This window comes from Onychostruthus taczanowskii, unplaced genomic scaffold (assembly GCF_017590055.1).
Source record: "Onychostruthus taczanowskii isolate IOZ18803 unplaced genomic scaffold, ASM1759005v1 scaffold18, whole genome shotgun sequence".
NCBI classification, from domain to species: Eukaryota; Metazoa; Chordata; class Aves; order Passeriformes; family Passeridae; genus Onychostruthus; species Onychostruthus taczanowskii.
Window position 1 is genome coordinate 11,279,898 of NW_024499017.1, and position 11,938 is coordinate 11,291,835.

General features: G+C 46.0%; 1 protein-coding gene across 1 annotated transcript; it reads left to right on the forward strand.

Annotated features, from left to right (window-relative positions):
* Window positions 1-2,639: 2,639 nt before the first annotated feature.
* LOC121333907 lies at window positions 2,640-11,014 on the forward strand. Its single transcript, XM_041400693.1, has 11 exons — window positions 2,640-2,901; window positions 3,574-3,708; window positions 4,493-4,617; window positions 4,884-4,952; window positions 5,134-5,247; window positions 5,969-6,084; window positions 6,373-6,428; window positions 7,794-7,846; window positions 8,614-8,741; window positions 9,307-9,463; window positions 10,525-11,014. Exons 1-11 carry the CDS (start codon window positions 2,692-2,694, stop codon window positions 10,610-10,612), a joined length of 1,251 nt encoding a protein of 416 aa, XP_041256627.1. The 5' UTR covers window positions 2,640-2,691; the 3' UTR covers window positions 10,613-11,014.
* Window positions 11,015-11,938: the final 924 nt, after the last annotated feature.

Consider the following 11,938-nt stretch of genomic DNA (forward strand, 5'->3'; position numbering starts at 1 on the left):
TCGGTGTTTTCCTTAATGTAACTAATATGTTATTTATGCAGGAATAAAAATGAAAACAAAAGAATATTCTATTATTATTTATTCAATTACAGTGAGTTTAACCCTTGAGAAAACTACCATTCTTGTGCTTTTTATCTCAGGCTGGCTGAAATACCAGAATTACCCAGGAGTTACAAAAAAGTTAGGTAGTGTGACATCTTATTTTAGCAATATTGCAGATGCTTAAGACCTTATGCAGAAGTTTAAATTTATGCTAACCAGAAATTCTTAAATTCAGCTTGCTTTTTCATTGTGTTTTAGCACCGTGCATCGGTCGCAGGTTCCTGATTTCCTCCTGATCTTAAAAAAACCAAATCCGTTGAGTGTTTTCCTCCCCACATTTTTGCAGAACACGTGGAGCAGCTCTTAGATTTGTTTCAATACCCAGGGAGCTGGTGTTGTCACGCTAAAAACATCCCCGGGACTTTGGTTCTTCTGCAAGTCCCGATGGTTTGGAACCCATTTCCACCACAAATAACATTGCCAAGATAAATTGTTTGCCGGAGATAACTTCAAGCCCTCAAACAAATTACCTAAGAAATGTGGAAACAGAAGGTGGCACGAAACAAATTGTTTCCATGTCCTGTCCTCGGAGGAAGGAAGGAGCTTATCTGTGGTACAGATTCCTCAGGGACACACACACAATGCCTTCACCGTGGCCTGAGGAGACTCAGATCAGGCATGAAATATTCACACAGCGTTTCTCCTCCCCTCAGACATGCAAATATTGAAATCCAAATGGTTCGTGTAAGGACTCCAGCAATTTGGGGAAGGGCAGCAAAGCTGCTCGTGGGTTGCATTGGGGAAAACAAGAGTTTAAAAGAATCTGCCATTTGTTGTAGCACCTTCCACCTCAGAGGAGGATTTAATTATGTGCATGTTTGTAAAGTCCCAAAGGTTTGTCATTTGTGTGGATCTTTCCCCACTGACTATTGCTTTGTGTCAATAATGTGCTCAGATTCTAGCAAAAAAAGAAAAGCTGTTTTTCATAATCCATTCCCTTTGCAGCCTTCCTGTGGGCTGAGCCACATCTGCCCTGCTGCAGGTGCAGGGTGATAACATTGTGACACATCTCTTTCTTTCGGGCTGTTCTCAATCCCTCCACAGCACAATCTGAAGTATGAAAACAACCTTATTATCCCTCTGACTCTCTGGAAAACAACCTTATTGGCTCTCTGCCTGCTCTAGGTGCTTAACTTTAGGATGTGCCCCTTCAATATTGGCTGAAGCAATGGTGATTTACAGAAATTAATTTCTGAACTTCATTGTCTGAATCTCTGGTGCCTTCTGCCCTTCTCCTTTTAATTTGATGTGGCCCATGGACAGCCATAAAGTGCCACAGAACAGCTGTGCCTGGTCTCAGAAAAGGGCAGCTATGTAAAACCGAGGAACATTTTCAGGAAGGTAAAAGGAACATCTAAGGCGCTAAAAGCTTTTGAGGGAACAAGAGAAACATGATCACCAAGGCAGTGTAAGTGCATATCAGTATCAGGACAAACTGGGAAAAGGACAAAAAGGAGCAGCAGAGCTCAGGAGGTCATTAAAAACAAGTTACATTCAGAGAGGAAAATCGAAAGAACCATAAGCGCTGATCCATTAAACACAAACCAGGGCAGAGGTGGTTATAAAACCAAACAGAGGCACAAGACATAAAAATGCACAATAAATGTTTTTGCAAGTAACAGGGAATCTGCTGAGAAGTTTGGAGAGCTAACAGGGAGTCCAAACACCCAGGAGACAAAGAAAGCACAGGTTCTGAGAGCCCCAGCTTTCTCCAAGATTAGCTGCACTTCAGCCTCTCCTGAGAGGCTGGATTTGTTTCAGTGCAGAGAAATGAGACTAAATGCTAATTGTGGAAGGAATAAAAAAGATCTCTTACAGCCAGCCAAAAGCCTTCAAATATATGGCTTCTAGAAATGGTACCTACAAGAGCTGCTGAAGAGATGCTGAGATGCCTGCTGCGGGTGGGTTTTTTGGTTCCTTGAGTGAAATGGGCTGGTGCCTGTTGGCTGGAGCAAGAGAAGGACCCACTGATGCCAAGAGCCCGGGATCAGAAACCACAGGATCACAGAATCATAGAATAGTTTGATTTGGAAGGATCCTTTTTAGTCCAACTCCCCCCTGCCACGGGCATCTTCAACTAGAGCAGGTTGCTCAAAGCTGCATCCAAATGTTTCCAGGGATGGAGCATCCACCACCTCTGTGACAACCTGTGCCAGTGTTTCACCACCCTGCATTTCAAACACTTATTTCATATCTCTAATCTTAAACGGACTGTCCTTCAGAGATCTGCAGCAAAGAGTTGGGGAAGAGAGAGCCTAACACCCGCTTTTTCTGCACTCATCACTAGAGGCTTTCCTCTAGTGTCCGTCCTTCCAGGAGAACCGCCTGAACTTCCCTTGGAGCGCGCAGTAACTAAACCGAGCAAATCCAACTTCCCGCAGCTGGACAAGCCCCTCGCGGAAATGACCGCGATCCGAGCCGGGACGCGGCGAGGAGCGGCCCCGAGGCGGGGTTTGGGGGCGGCCGGAGCCGGCCCGCACCGCGTCCCGCATCGCACCGGGCTCCGCTCCCCGCCCCGCTCCGCTCCCCGCCCCGCTCCGCTCCCCGCACCGCTCCGCACCCCGCGCTCCGCTCCCCGCGCTCCCCGCGATGCCGGCGCTGCCGGCGCTGCTGGCGCTGGTGGCCGCGGCGCTGCTGGCGCTGCTCGGGGCCGGACGAGCGGCCGCCCCCGGCTCCTGGGCGCCGCTGAAGCGCTGGGCCCTGGGCTGCCTCCTGCTCTGCCTCGGCGCCTGCCGGCAGCGAGTGGCCGCAGGCACCGCCGAGCCGCGCCGGCCGCGCCCGCTCCGCGCCGACCCACACGTGAGTGGCCCGGGACCCCCGGTCCTGAGACCCCCTTCCCTGGGACCCGCTTCTGCGACACCCTATTCTCATATCCTGGCATCCCGGTGTCCCATATCCCTGGCGCTCCCATCTCCCTGTTCCCCTGGCACTCCATCCCCGGCATCCTCACGTTCCCCCAGGTTTTGAACCCCCATCCCCAGCATCCCCACGTTCCCCCAGTCTCGGAATACGCATCCCCAGCATCGCCACGTTCCTCTGGTCTTGGAACTCCCATCCCTGGCATCCCCACGTTCCCCCAGTCTTGGAACTCCCATCCCCAGCATCCCCACATTCCAGTAGAACACCTTTTCCCCTTTGGAGTCAAACTTCCCTGGACCTACACCACCTCCACCCCCCTGCATCCTCTACATTCCAGCCCTTCCGTCCCCTTGGCAATCCCTCAGGTATTCCCTTTGTTCCCTGCATCCCGGTGCCTGGCACCCCTCCCTGCCCAACCCCATTTCTTTTGAGCTTTCCTTTCTTTTGGCTGAGGTTTCACTGCTGCTTTTAAAGCTCCCTGGCTGTTCTCAGGGTGCCTGCTATGAAATACAAAAAGCGAAAGCAAAATGTGATCCCTGAGCAGAAGCCTATGGTGGAAAAAAAAGCTTTCCTGCCTCCAGCTGGAGCTGAAATCCGTTTCCCTTTCCCCAGGCTCTCGATTCCTTGTACTTCACCGGCTTTGCAGAGACCAACAGGACCTTTGTGATTGCTCGCCTCGCCCGACGTCCCGCTGGCCTCTGTGAGATGTGGCTCTTCCTCAGGCTGGATGGGATAGGCGAGTTTGAAGTAAGTGCTGCATGTGGGGTGATGCTCAGGAGCAGAGCTTAACTCCCTTCTTAAACCTCTGAAGGGATCCCAAGCCAAGGTTCATGTCCTCTGCATCTTCACACCAGTAAGGCACCAGTGCTGTGTCTAAAGGCAGTGGTAGAACTGGTCAGAGTACTGGCTATGTCCCTGTTTTTTTGTAGGATCTGACACTCATTCCCTTTTCCCATAATCTGCACAAAACAGAACATTTTCTAAAAGGTGCCTTATTAAATCCCCCAGGAGGAATTTGAGCTTCCAGTCTTTCCAATCAGGTGCAGCACATGGTTGATGAGTTCCATTTTCTGCTTATGGTTGGTTTTTCCCCCTTTTTTAATTTTCATGCTATAAAAACCATTTGGAATTGCCTCTTTAAAAGAGAGGGGAAAGCTTTTATGGAGTTTTATGCACATCTGCTTCATTCTCACTGAAAAGAAAGCTTAATCAGATATCATTAATCAGACTTTTGCCTGAGGATTTTCTTTTTTTATTAAGAGCTGGCTACATACTAAAGAAGGAGAGAAGACCTGACATAAATCCCTTTGCACTCAACTCTCTTTATGTTCACAAATCTCTTTCACTAAGTAGCCATGACCAGAAAAATCAGGAGAAATCCTATTTGGAGAATATAGAAAAAAAAAAAAACATAGAGGATTGATGTGCGTTATTTTGGGTTTTTAGTAATATTTAGTATAACAAGACTGCTTTGTGGCATCCTCACAATTGAATTAAGCAAATGTTTTCCTGAAATGTTTCCGCTTTTTAGCACCCACAGCACCCAAACATGATGGTGAGAGATGAATCCAAAGAGATCTGGAGTGGAGGAGGACTCACTATGGAATACTTGGAGCCCCAAATGTGCTGGAAGATAAATTTTGATGGATTACTCAGGTATTACAGCACTCCCTAATTTCATTTATCTACACATAAAACCAAGGCTTTTTCAGCACTACCTGGAAATATATTTAATTTATTTTAAATTTAACCAGCATGAACCAAAAGCTCTTTGGTAACTAAGACACTTTGATTTTTAAGGAGTGAAAATAAATCTGGTGATATAGAGTATTATAGATTCATCTATTCCAATTCTAAACATGCAAGAAACATTTTGTTGTTTGTTTAGGAGTGATATAAAATTATAGTGCTTTGCCTTGCAGGAAAGGATCCTACAGACAGCAGTGGAGTGAAGAGGAAGGAGAACTTGTACCAGTTAAATTCTCTTTGCAGTAAGTTTTTCATCTTTGCTTTGGGATGTACAGTAAGCTCGTGGCTCATTTAAAATGGCAAAAAATCAGAATTTTCCAATAAAATACAAAGATTGCCTCTGTCAAAGTAGCAAGTGCACAGCTTGGCCTAGTATGAGCTGAATGCTAATAATGTCTTTTTTTTTCCTCTCTCTTTTTCTAGGTGGGAGAACTCCACAGATGTTTTTAACTTTAATGTTGACAGTAACCCCAGCACATTTGCTCGTGCTTTAGCCCAGGAGCTGTGGACCATCAAGCTCTTCCAGAGGGTCAAAAAGTGAGAGACAAGATTAATACTTTCTGGGGTTAATAGTAATTTTTTCTACACCTCTCTTCAAGGTTGAATTTTGAATATATAGTTGAATAGAAGGTAGTTTAATTTGAAGTGCTGTAATAAAGGACATGGCTCTTGGTTTCAATGCCACACCACACCTGGGGGATCCTGCACACAGATGGGATCTTCCTGATATCTGAGTGAAACCTTCAGCATCAGGAATATTTCTTATCTGAATGAAACCCTTAGCATCAGGAATATTTCTGTTTTCATTGATTTAGGCAGCTCCCAAGTCAATGGTCCAGATATAGCTAAGAAAAGGAATATAATATGAGAAAGGAGCTGAAGTGGGTGTTTTAAACACTATACAAGCTCTGAAGAGCTAAAAATGTGAGAATCAATGGTGTGAAATTATGTATATCAGTAATGTGTGTGTTTTGGTGATACCTGCTGAGTTCTAAGCAGCAGCTGTTTGGCAGCCCAGCATTTCTTCAAACAAAAGGTTATTTTATATTCTGTCAGGGTGATGTTTCAGTCTCAAGTGTCACATTATGTAACAGTAACTGGGAAATGTAGAAGTGATATGTAAAATCTGGGATAACCGTGGTCCAGATCTCTGAAATTTCCTTCATTTTAGGAGATAAATGCATCAGATTGGCATTGAGGCTTCTTGAGGAGGGCTGGAGCTCTTGCCTGTGCTGACCCACTCCTTTCTTTCTTCCAGACAAAGGGAGCAGCATTTCCGACACGAGCAGTGGGGCCGGTCTGTTGGAGAGATTGAAATAGAAGGTGCTGGGAAAATTCAACTTTCCCTCAAAGGCATTCGGAGCCACTCCTATGGTAACACCACTGGGAAGAATTCCCTCCCTTGGGAATGCCTTCAGTGTAGCTGGCACTGGCAGGGCAGTGAGGTGAAGGATTATCTGTTAAAATATCCAGTTCCATGCCTGGGCATGCGATGAAGACAAGAGGAAATGCCAACACTGGTTTGGGGACATACATTGCTTACCATCTTGTCAATTACTGGATATTTCTTTATCCAGAAAGGTTATTGTGGAGTCAGGTACAGTTCACATTTCCCAGGAATGGTGAAACTCCAGGGTGGGGGATTTTGTTCTTTTTTTGCAGGTGTCCGGAGCTGGGCTGAGATTCACCGTTACGTCATGATTTTGGCACACTTTGAAGTAGGTATTAACATGGCAATGTGGGATTTAACCAGGAAATTTTTCTGAGCTTTTCAGGCATATTTAAGTATCCAGAAATAAGGATTTGGGAACATCCATGGTGTACAGTCAGAAGAGCTCACTGGTGGCACCATTAACCAAGATCAGTGTTGAGAGCAGCTCTCAAAAGCAGAGCTGTGTGTGTAAAAACTGAGATTTTGCTACACTGGTTGAAGCAAAACTTGTTTGATAACTTGAAACAGTTTGTTTGGGCTCTTTCAAGAAAAATTAGGCAGGCAGCTTTCCAGGAGAGATTCTCAGCTGCTGCAAGTACCCAGCACTCCGTGGAGCTGCTGCAGTGCTGATTCCCATTAATGGGAAGCCTGAGGTGTTTGAAGCATCCTAAGCCTTCATGACAGCAGTCAGCAAATATTTCTGCCTGTGCTGAGCCATAATTCTCTGCTGTGCTGCGTGGGGGAGAGGCAGAGCTGTGGCTGCTGGGAGCACACAGCCCAGGGACATGCTGAGGGCAGGCCCTGCCAGCTGCCAGCCAAGCCCAGCAGATGCTCCTGAAAAGGCATTTCCTTTGACAAGCCAGGCATAAATCAAAACTCTCTATTATAGGCAGCATTACAGGGGTTCAGACTGAATTCAGAATACAAATTCTTTTCCCAGCTTGGAAAATCCCACTTCTATACAAATCCTGATTTATCATGTGCCTGTGTATCTTTTACTAGGACTGAGCTTTGGCACCACAATGTGTATAACCAACCTCTCCCTGTTGTCCTGTTTTTCAAGACTCAAAGTGACTGTGGCTGTTCTGCACCTAATTAAAAGCCAGCTGACTTCATTAAGAAGTTTATTGCAGATTGAAGTTTGGAGTCCTCTTACCCTGAGTGTCTGTACATTTATTTATAGCATTAGAGGAGGCTTAAATTTGCCTCAGAGCAGCCCAAGTAGAGCATGAAGAGTCCAGACCTAAGGATGGAAGAGAAATTAGTAAAACCAGGAGATTCCAGTTCCTCCTTAACATTTTCCCAATCTGCTGTCCCCAGACATAGATGAGTACAGGTTAGAAGAGAAATCTGGTCATAGTACACCAGTTTTGTACTTTGCAGGCTTTTTTTCCTTCCTATGTCCTCTTGCTGTGGACTTTCTGTTGTTCCAGTTGTCCTTAATTTGTCCTGAACGTGTTTGGTTTATATTCCTGGATTTGTTTGCAGCCAGATTCTCATGGAAAAGGTAGTGAGAGGATTTTAAAGTGTGAAGCCATAGCACATTGCATAAGCTGAGTTCTATCCAGTGTCTTCTTGGTCCAGCCAGTGAAGTAACCTCAGAAATGAATCTGCACAACTCTGGCTGCTTTTTCTTTCTTCTCTCTTGCAGGATGGGACTGCAGCACATTTAACAGTTATCAACATGCCAGCTACCACAACTCAGTAAGTGACCAAAGAACTTCATGTTGCTGAAACCACTCTTCTTAGAGGGGGCAAAAGCTGCTCTGCAGGACACCTGTGTGTGAAATCTTGCTTTGAACCTGCACAGCCCAATTTCATCCACGCCCTCATGCTCCCTACTCCCAGTTTTTCAGTTGCAGTTAGTCACAAGGACAGCTTTTACCTTCCTTTGTTTCCTTTCCCTTTGATTGTTGAGGGCTGATGGAGCTGTCTGTCTGTCTGTCTGGATGATTTAGAGGTACAAACTGGGCACTCCCAGCTGTTTGAGAAGGCTCCAGCTGGAGTGGGGCATTCCACAGGAGCCCTGCCTTGCTCACTGTGTTCTCTGCAGCCAGAGGATTAAAGACCAATGTCCCTGGCCCCAAGGTTGTTCCAAGCCCCATCCAGCCTGGCCTTGGACACTTCCAGAGATGGGGCAGCCACAGCTGCTCTGGGCACCCTATCCCAGGGCTTCACCATCCTCACAGGGAGGAATTCCTTCCCAATATCCCATCTAACCCTGACCTCTGGCTCCTCGCAGGGAGGAATTCCTTCCCAATATCCCATCTAACCCTGCCCTCTGGCAGTGGGAAGCATTTCCCCATACCTTGGCACTCCAGGCCCTTTTCCAAAGTCCTTCTCCAGCTCTCTTGGAAGTCCCCAGAGCCTTCTCTTCTCCAGGCTGAACAGTCCCAATTCTCTCTGCTGTTGTTCTGGTGCATTTGAGTTTAGGCTGAACTTTAAACCTGCTGCATTCCTGTCCCCTTCAGCCTCACTGTAGGTTACGTGTTTTTTCCTGATGGGAGGAAGGCTGGCATTGAGTGGTCCAATGCCTCCCTGGCTGAGCTGGCTGAGGATGGGCTTATCCAGGATGAGTATGGAGTCAGTTTTACTGCTGGTAAGCTCAACACAGTCCAGCTACCTCTGCCTTCATTTCTTGGCCTGCAGTTCCTTTAGTGGAGGAAAGACTGTTCAGTGAGATTCCATGTGATCCTGGGGAATGCATCATCTTACACCCTGAGGAATCTGCTTAGAACCATAAAATCTTGGTTTGGGTTGGAAGAGACTTGAAGATCCTCTGGTTCCAACTCCACTGCCATGGGCACTTCCCTGCTTAAATTAAATTATAGTTGTGGTGTGTCCTGGGTGAAATGTTTCTGCAGGATCAGGGCCACAGGTTCCAGAGGGAGAGTTACAGATTCTGTTTGTGGTGACTGCTGCTTATACTAATCCATATAAAATAGTGATTTCCACATTTTTGGGGTGTAAGAACATCTTTTATGAGGCGGGTTCAGCTGGAAATATGATTGATCAGCTTACTTGATTTACAAAGCAGATAGAACTATCACTATTCAGAAAAGCATAAAAACCCCCATACACAAAAATAATAGATATTGGGATTGTTTTGAGATAAAATACTACTGCAAGTTGGTGACATTGTTCCCTTTTTACTCTTCTCCAAGGTGGCAAGAGCTTTGATGTTTCTGCAGCTCTGGATAAGCAGGCCTGCCCCGTGGTGTACAATGGCCTGACAGGGAGTGGAGTTTTCCACGAGTGCATTGCAGATTTCCAACTCAATGGGCTAACACCAGGCTGGGGCCTGGTTGAATTTTATTACAGGTAAAATAATGACAGACAAGAAGAGGTAAAAAACTCCCATCCTCCTATGTTGACTTGGATGGTTACAACTCCATAGATATTTGAAGTATAAATGCACTGATTTTTTTAGCTGATGTAAAAAAAAATATTGCTCATTTAGTGCTTAATGTGTTTATTAAGTTGACAAGCACTCATATTATTTGAAAAGGAATAATTGCACAAGCACTTCATGGGTGCAGCAATTTGTCATATAGGTTTATGTGGGTTTTATATAGGTCTCCATGTAGGTTTATGAGTTGTAGGATGCTCCCTTCTAGACACTCTCTTACTTAGAAAATCTGTCCATTATAGAAATAAATAGTTCTCACCCCAAACAGAGGCAGTTTGCAGGGTTAAACTTGATCACTCAAGGATTTATTTGGACAGATAAATCCCCACAGAAAATCCACAGAAATGGCTCTGTTAGGGACAAAATTATATCCACAAGGAATGTGCTTCCCATTTCGGTGAAGTGCTGTTCCTCCTGCCACGTGACTGTCACTCTTTCCCTGGAGCCTTTTCCATATGGAGTCTTTGCTCTCATGAAAGAAAAAGGCAGACTTTGTTGCTTACATTTTGTTTGCTTTTTAAAATAAACACTCATCCTTGGCTGCTAGAGGAAATGCCATAAATGACTTTCAGCAGATGGAGACCTCAGCTCCTTCCAAAAACCAGACATATTTAAAGCACATAAAACAGGCCAAAAGTGCAAAATACCTGCTGGTTGAACTTGAACCTGCAGCTGCTGCCAGGTCCCTGCTCCCTCCCCTGTCGGGCTGTCCAAACCTGCCTGGTGGAGGAAATGACCCAGCAGGGAAAGCCTCGGATAAAACCCAAACCGGGCTCGTTCCGCAAGCCCGGGCAGCCCTGCCAGCTCTGGAGCCGCCCCAGGGAGCCTTCACTTGGCAGTGCTGACACAATTCCCGTCGGCTCCACCTCCTATCTGCTCCCAAATCAACCCCATGGGACAAATGAAAGGGCGGGGGTGTTGTTCTTCCTCCTCCCCACAAGACACCAGCTCAGCATCGCTGCTCTTCCCGCAGGGATGAGGCCGCCCAGCCGGTTCCAAATCTGCAGCTTGGTTCCAGAACAGAAGGACCTGACCCTGCCACCGATGCCTCTCCCCCGTGATCATCTACAAGCTCATCCCAGCAATGTTAGCAAGCAGCAGCTTTCCAAAAAAATGTAATTCCCTGCAAAAAAAACCAGCACTGGTTTGAGTGTAGAACTCGTCACAGGATGCCGGGGAGGTCAAGGGTATAAAAGGATTTGGAGAGAAATGAGATCTATTTTTATTAGTGCAGCTTTCAGTGCTTGCTAACCAGGGTGGTCTGGAGGCAATTTGAAGGAAGTCTGATTGCAGGAGGAATGCACTGGGAGGGATCATTCCATGCTCTGTCCTTTGGTGTTTTTCCCAAACTTCCAGCTGCTCCCCACCATGACGACCAGGACCTCAGGCTACGTGGATCACTGACCCAATTTAGCAGCTCCTCTCTTCTCTCAGATTTGTTTTTGAAATAAAAACTGTGTATTTCTGAACTCTCTGGTTGTTACAGTCATTAAAACATGGGAAAAGCCTGTTACAGGAAACTGCACTGATTTGATAGTTTTGTCTATGGCTGTGTAAAACATGAAGTGGCAGGAGCAGGAGCAAGCACATCTAAAAGAGGTGTCCTCTAGGAATAGCAGTAATGGTCAATGAAATAAGTGGTACAAACACGATTTTCCCTTGTCTGAAGGAAAGCCAGGGTCTGGTAATCCAGTTTAGAAAGGGATCTGAATTCCTCATCATTCCCTTGTAGGTGCCTTATTAACCACAGCATCCACAAGAGTCACTGGCCCAAGGTAGGTATTCCCTACCTGGATGTATCTTGCCATTAATTACTGAAAATTAAACATACTTAAAATATGAAAAAAAAAAAGTTAAGTGGAAAGCGTGAAGAGGAGAAATTAAGGAAGATACCTTATAATTAGAATAGTACCACCATTCCATTTCAGAAAGTATTGAAATCTGTCCCAGTTTGGGATGTGTCACTGAACGAGGCTGGGGTGCTGCAAGCTTGATGTGCTGTGTTTTATCAGCACGCTCCTGCAGCTGTGAGAGAGTCCCATTCTCTAATTCCCTAATTAATTCCCTAATTTCTAACCTGATCCCTGTTGTGCACTCCTGCCCTTGAGCTGCACCCCAACAGGTGCAGGTGCTGTGCCCCTTCTTCCATCCCAAAGCCCCTCTGGATGAGCCAAGCTCACTTCTGGGTGCATTGCTTTTGGGATTGGCACTGATTCAGAGCTTTGGATTTTAGTTGGACCTCTATAAACCCTTCTCCAGTTACAGTGGTATTAATGGCCACATTCTTGTGAGCCTTGCATAAACTCAAAGATGTCTTAAATCTGTCTGTGCTCTCGTGGTCTCGAGGTGCTGAAACAGGGAGCTTCTAAATTTCTCCAGACAATGGT